The sequence below is a fragment of the Aptenodytes forsteri genome, unplaced genomic scaffold, assembly GCF_000699145.1.
Source record: "Aptenodytes forsteri isolate BGI_AS27 unplaced genomic scaffold, ASM69914v1 Scaffold241, whole genome shotgun sequence".
Classification (NCBI taxonomy): domain Eukaryota; kingdom Metazoa; phylum Chordata; class Aves; order Sphenisciformes; family Spheniscidae; genus Aptenodytes; species Aptenodytes forsteri.
The window spans coordinates 1,470,808-1,477,914 of NW_008795252.1; the positions used below are offsets into that span (position 1 = coordinate 1,470,808).

The 7,107-nt window shown below is 50.1% G+C and overlaps 1 protein-coding gene across 1 annotated transcript in view; it reads left to right on the forward strand.

Annotated features, from left to right (window-relative positions):
- Positions 1–227: 227 nt before the first annotated feature.
- The window catches only part of WNT5B (Wnt family member 5B), a 16,000-nt gene continuing 9,120 nt past the window's right edge, over positions 228–7,107 (forward strand). The window contains exons 1-2 of the mRNA XM_009278948.2: positions 228–479; positions 6,813–7,046. Of these exons, the coding sequence (XP_009277223.1) occupies positions 242–479; positions 6,813–7,046 (472 nt within the window). The 5' untranslated portion in view covers positions 228–241. The remainder of the gene's footprint in view (positions 480–6,812; positions 7,047–7,107) is intronic.

Genomic DNA, 7,107 nt, shown 5'->3' on the forward strand with positions numbered 1-7,107 from the left:
GGGTGTCCTCTGTGTTTAAACTCGGGTTACAAACGAGCTGTGTTTCTCCCGCTAGAGCCCTGGAAAAGCCTCGCATCTGGCAGAGCCGTAGAGGGAGGCAGCTGACATGAGAAATGCGCCCGGGCTTTGGGAGCGGGGCTGGGCTGGGCTGGGCTGGCGGGGAAAGGTGCCGGCCGTTTCGCGGAGGGGGCCTCTCCCTCCAGACTCCCTTGGATGTTTTTCTCATCGTAGGTCTTTGGCCATGAACCCCATCCAGAGACCTGAGATGTACATCATCGGCGCTCAGCCGGTGTGCAGCCAGCTGCCGGGGCTCTCCCCTGGCCAGCGCAAGCTCTGCCAGCTCTACCAGGAACACATGGTGTTCATCGGGGAAGGGGCCCGCAGTGCCATCAAAGAGTGCCAGTACCAGTTTCGGCAGCGGCGGTGGAACTGCAGCACGGTGGACAACACCTCTGTCTTTGGGCGGGTCATGAAAATAGGTAGGAGCACCCAGTACGGAGCAGGTGCTGGGCGCAAGCCGGCTGTCCCTGTGCAGCTTTCTCCCTTTCTTCAAATACACATGCAGGAGCGATGAGCCCCATTAATACCGCTCCTAAAGCTGCCTTTAATGAGCTTTTCCATTTCGTGGTGTGCTGGTGCTGCCCGAGCGCTGCCTGTGTGCTGCCTGCGCCTGAGCGGGTGGCAGCAGTGCACCTGAGCCACAGCAGGAGCTAGCTGGGGCAGCGGGGGGGACGGGGACTTTCTTTGGGGGGCATGGGAAGGTCAGGAAGAGGGGGTCTGCTTTTGTTTTGTGTGCTTGTTTAAAGGTAGGGAGGGAAGACGCTGGAGCCAGGAACAATGGACCCGCGTTATCATTCCCAGCATCTGGAGTGCCCTCGGACAGGGAATGCAGCCCCGAGAATGTGGGAAATATAGACTCCCCTGGCATGGGATCTCCCCCCCCTCCCTGTTCTGCCACTTTCTGTGTAAACCTAAGAGATTTTTATAATTCCTGCCCTGCTGGCCGTAAGAGGCACATTGACAGGCCATTGCTGCACTTGAATTGAGGTGTGACCGAGCCACATTGTCCCATCTCCTTTTGAAATGCAATCATCTGATGACAAGAAACTGAGAAATCCGGGCTTGGTTTGATGTGTCCGACAGCCAGGACAATAAAGAAAAGGTGTTAAAACAGTGCTTACACACACACACACACACACACACGCGCGCGCGCGCACACACACTCACCAACCCCAGTGTTGTCTTCCCACCCACAAAGCCGATCATTTACACTGAAGAATCCAGAACCAGCACTATTTCTAGGCTGTAAGGTCAGGGAAAGCAATTAGCAAGGGATGGAAAAAGACCTCCAGCTCCTGCACCCCCAGCTGCCCCCAGCATTGCTTGCACCTTTTTGGCTTCACTCTCAAAAAAATGGCATAGGCAGCAGGACACCAAGAGATGCATCTTTAATACCTCTGGGGCATCAAGGCGATAGGGCACCAGGGTAGCCAAGTCCCATGATCCCTTCCATTTGATCCTGAAATTCTTCTGTGTCATCCTGGAGAATTTTAGGGACGTTTTTGCATGTGTTACTCAACCTTTCAGAATCCCTAATTCAGCCCACCAGAGCCATTCTAATTCCTCCCTTTCTGCCCAGCTCATACTCCAACAAATCCCCGCTTCTCTGGGGTACTCCCCTGTGAAATGCCATTTCCTGAAACATACTTTCAGCTCCTGACACACATCCAAGGCATCTGCGCATCCTTCATCTCTTGCTTTCTGATAGCAAGGGTGGTGGCCAGATGAGGCTGAATGCAATCCCAGGTTGTTAGAACTTGTGCTTCAGGGTATGAAAACTGAAATTACAGCCACCAAAGGGAAAGGACAGAAAATACATCTCCATATCTCTCTTTTGGTGTCTCTCCCTCACATGTAACTTACGCCAAAGAACGGGGTAGATTTCAGATCCCCAAAGAGATCCTAGTGACGCCACAAGGACACAAGAAAATAGGAATTTCCCCTTCTGGGGAAGAGCAAACCTCCTCTTCTTCAGTACCTTTCTGCAGCCCTGAGTTGGTCCAGTGAGTCCACACCTGGAGAAAAGAAGTAAGGGTGAACTAAGAAAGCAAAGATCAGAGGTGAAGGATGGAAAGCAGTCAGGAAGGATCAGAGGGTGTACGGGAAGAAGGGACTAGAGTGGATAGTGGAAGAGGGAAGATTCCTCCTCTCTAAAATGAATTTGATCCCATTAGTTTAGATTGGGAGTAGCTTTGGGTTTTGATGAGGAAAGAGGTGGTGTGGGTACATGATGGGTATGTCCAGTAGTCCTGCTGCTGTTGTTTGGTTTGTGTGTGCGTGCATTTGTTTGCTAGGACTACTGTTGTATCTCTAGTAGGAATCTGCTGATGGTAGTGTCTGTGAGGTGACTGCCTGCGGTTGCCCGCTGTTTAAAAAACTATTCTAACGAAGAGTTTTGAACCTGGCTCCTTTAGATACTCTGGTCAGTTAGAGCATGTTCAGATGTTTATACTCCAGCACAAGACAGCACAGAAGAGAAGTAAGAAGAATGTCGCCAAAGGTGGCCTGGGGTGTTACAGGGTCTACGATGATTCATCACTGTTGCCTATGTCAGTGATAAGCTGCTGTGGAGGGGGATGCTGTCTTTTCTCTTAGTTCCACCCTCCGCTTCTACTTTTTCTTACTTTGTAATGAGGCATTGCTCATCATTTCAGCAAATCTATTTTCCACTCTGTGGAAGAAAACAATGCCTTTCAATCTCTCAGGTCGTGTCAACTATAAAGTCATTCTTCCTTGGGCTCATACAGTGTGCCTGTCTCCTGTTTTCAACCCCTGAGCCCCAATTCTGGACCGCAGCCCTTTTTCTGTACTCTGTGCCAATGGCACAAGAAAGGTCTGGAGACCAGAATATCTGCAAGAGTGCAGAGGCATGCCAGAGTGTTGTGGAGAGGGCGGGGTGGGAAGAGATAAGAAGGACCCAGAAGGTGTATAGTGTGCTAACAACCCTCGGCTGCCCACCCACCGATGCAGGCATGGCATATATTACATGATTTCTTGAGCTGCTCTAGATTGTAGGAGGGAAGGAGAACCTGCCCTGGCCAAGTCCAAAGCCTGGGAGATCCTCAGGAGAGCGTTCACTCAGAAACCTGGAAGATTTGTTTCCTTTCTCCCTCGCAGAACTTGGCTCAGCTCGGAAATGGGAGACCCGGTCGGTCTGTGTTTAATCATTACACCTTCATTTTGTGCATTTCATAGAGGTGAGGCAGTCCAATGACACAAAGCTTTTGTAGAGGCATCTGTAGCACTGAAGTAGGCTGCTTTTTAGCGTTGGTTTTTCCTAGTGTTTGTGTTGTCGTGAGAATTGCTCTTACCTTTTAAATGTGGTTTACTCAATGATATCTGGCGATGTACAAAAATTATCCTTCTGAAGTTGCTTCTTGTTCTGTCAATACAGATTTTAGACTGCACGTGTGTGTATATATATCTCTATACATTATATACAGACACATTCCTTACTTCTACATTTATGAGGGAGAGGACAGAGCACCCAAAGAGGTCGTGTTAGAATTTCCTCAGGGGAGGAAAGAATATATCTCCTTCAGCGCAATCCTAAACGCAAGGCTGGGGTTTCCAGGTTAGTCCAGTCATTTCTGGAGCCAAAGATCTTCTCTTCTGCCTTTTCAAATGCAAAAAGGAAAAAAAAAGGAGTCATAAAAGAAGAGAACAAGGAGAAATATTTTTCCTCGTTTTTCTTCAAGATTGGCAAACTTTAGGGAAATGCTTTTAAAAAAATCAGTTGAAACTAATAAAACGTTCTCATCAAAAAAGTTAGAGTAACACATTTTTATCATCTTTGTGTCAGGTCTCCCTGCTGGGGTCCGTTCTTCTCCCATTTCCTTCTCCTGCAGCTCCAGAAAAGCAAGCCGGGGGGACCGACACATCACCTGGGTACAGCTCACGCTGTCATCCTCGCCAGTGCCCCCCCGAAAGCCGCCGTGGCCCCGGGCTCCCTGTCCCGGTGGCGGGTGGCCGGCGGGCACAGGAGGGCAGCAGAGCTCTGCGGAGCTCCACGCCGGCGGGCAGAGCCTGCCGGGGAGCATGGCTCCGGGCATTGTCCCCCAAGCCTGGCCAGGGCATGGCAGCCCCGGGTGACTCCGGCCCACCACTCGGGAGAGCTTGGCAGAAGCATGTGAGGGGGCAGAAGTGGGGTTACTGCCTGGCCGTCTCTGTAACCTCTGTTCACATTTGCACAAATGTGGGGAGTAACGCCCTGGTCTGTTGAGATGATGGCACAGAGGTGTGGAACTGGGGTGACCTTTGAGATGATGGGCAAAAACCCAAATACTTTTCCAAAGCTGGAAGGCGTGGTAGCAGAGCAGAGAAAACTAGGATATATAAGCCCACAGTTGCCAGCTACAAATTTGCTTTGTATTAGCGCAGGGTTTCACGCACACATCCGATCCCGCCTCCCAAACCAAGCTGCGGTCTTCCAAACCTACATCTGCCGAGCGCTGTGGTTTGTTCTGCTTTGTGGGCAGCAGGGGAAAAAAAACCACCCACCGTGACTCACTTCAGCCTCTCCCTCCACCATCCTCATCAGCCTAAACAACTCGTGCAGATCCAGGGGCTGCACACTGAGTTGTCGTGCTGCTACATCTGAAATGTGGAGATGGTTAAAACACGGACAGTAGAAGTGTAAATCCAGTCTGTGCTTTCAGGCATCTCGATCAAGCTGTAAGGATGCTAAGCACCTGGAGTCATGCAGGCTCTGTTGCACAAGCTGTAACACCGGGAGGTCCCTTTCTTGTATGTATCTTAATCTCTATAGATGCAGAGTGCTCTACTTAACAGGGCGATTGGTGTGTCCGCAGGGCTCTCACCATACAGGGGCAAAACTGCGCATTGGACCGTTACCTTAAAATACCCATAACATGCAAAACAACCTAGATGAATGAAAGCTTGATTTTGGTTGCTGAAAAATGACCATAACTCTCTTATGGGCCAGTCTCAGCTGAATTACCTTAACTAGGAGTCACTCCTCTTTACCTCTCGGACCAGGGAGGTGTGGGGGGCGTAGTCTTATGACCTGCTAGTGAGGCCCTCCCTTCTATATTAAGTGTCCTGTAGCATTTTATCAGCCTTGTGCTGTACTCCAGAGCAGAAGCCCTTAGTGTACAACTCTCATTTGGGGGGGGGGGGGGAGAATCACAAGTTGTTCTGCAAGGTGGATGCCATTCACAGCCTTGCCTTTGTCTTGGGTCATTACCACTAAGCTGGTGATAAGCTGCTATTAATTACAGATTGTCAGCACATGCAAATTAGAACAAGAGCATACCAAAAGCATCAGCTCAGTCCTGCTGAGAGAAGTGGCACTGAGAGCCTTGTGGGTTGGTAACAAACTGTTCTTGGAGGATCTGCCCTCTGAAGTCACTCAAATTTGCCTGAGAGCATTAGAGGGTGGCCTCTTGCTTGGGTTTGGTGTAAGTAGCTCCCCACAATCAGATTGCTTATTCCAGCGAAGCTTTGGCAGTTGTTCTCTTTATCACCTGAAAGTTTGGTGATGCACACAATGACTCTGAAGGTGTCAGTTTAGTTAGTTATTTCATCGTGTGGTGAGAGTGCAGGTGTGGATTGCCTCCTTCTCATCCCCCTCTACTCCACCCCCCCCCCCCCCCCCCCGGCCTTCAGACCCACAGCACTTGCTGGTGCAGCACGCTTGGCCTCATGCAGTGTTCTGGCTGCGTTGGTGCCCCGGTCAAATTGGGGCTGAATCACTGCCAGGAATACATAGCTGGAGACCCGATCCAGCTGCTTGGCTCAGACTCTAAGCTGTATAGAGCATACACTCCAAGCAGGGCAGTCTCTAGTAAACCTGCTAATGGAAAGTCTTTTCATTTATTATTGTCTACATGGGAAAGTTTTAGTTGTTCCAGCACTGCAGTTCTGTAGGCGTTTGGAGAGCCTCTGCCTTGATGCTTTAGTGTAAAAATGGGTTTCCTTCAGTTTGTCTCAAAACAATTCTCAGCTGACCTTATGTAAACCAAAATAAGGCTGATGAACTGAGGAGCCCATAAAGAGCGCTTGTCCCAATTTAATGAAAACCGTCCCAGAGCGATATCTGGCTTAAGCAGAACGCTCCTTTTGCACAGACCCAACCTCATTAGTTTTTCTCAATGATTGGCAAATTCAGTGGCTGAGGCAGCAGCTGTATTTTCAGCAAGTGAATAACCCTCTTGCTGCTTGAGAGTTTCCTCTGGGTTAAAATGAGAGGATACTGAAGGGTTGATCTGAGAGGAAGGAGGCTGAGCACTCCCTGCCTTTGGTGTTGCTGTTTCTTTTGGGCAAGGCCTGGAGTTTCCAGGGCTCTTAAATGGTCAAACATAAGTATAATAAAAATAATAATCCTTGAGGAGCAGCATGGACAAATTCATGAAGAGCATGCTTTTCCTAAGAATATTCCTCCAGGCGACAGCAGGAATCTCAGCCCCTTCCCTGGTGTGTGTCAGAAAATCAGATTTGGGTTTGATCCTGGTTACGCAGAAACTGCCAGCTCTGGACAGTCAATAGACTGGAGCTGTTACTGTGAAATTAAAACAAAAATGGGATGCAAGCATGTGTTATGACAGTTCCCCCTCTACGAGAATGGGGTGGTGCCCTTGTGCTTGACCACCCTGTTCCTTTGTTCCAGTTAATTCTGTGCACCTTCTCAGAGCACACCGTGTCGTACTGTCCGGAGCCCATGTGCTTGCTCCTTGCTGCGCGTTGTGTTTGTTAAGTCTCTCGTTCATTTGCTTCTCACATCTCTCTCGCAGGGAGCCGAGAGACTGCTTTCACCTACGCTGTAAGTGCTGCTGGGGTGGTGAACGCGATCAGCCGGGCTTGCCGTGAAGGAGAGCTCTCCAGCTGTGGCTGCAGCCGGACGGCCCGGCCCAAGGACTTGCCCCGAGACTGGCTGTGGGGCGGCTGCGGGGATAACGTGGAGTATGGATATCGTTTTGCCAAGGAGTTTGTGGATGCCAAGGAGAGGGAGAAGAACTACGTGAGAGGTTCAGACGAGCAGGCTCGCATGCTGATGAACTTGCAACGAGGCTGGTCGCAGGGTAGGGT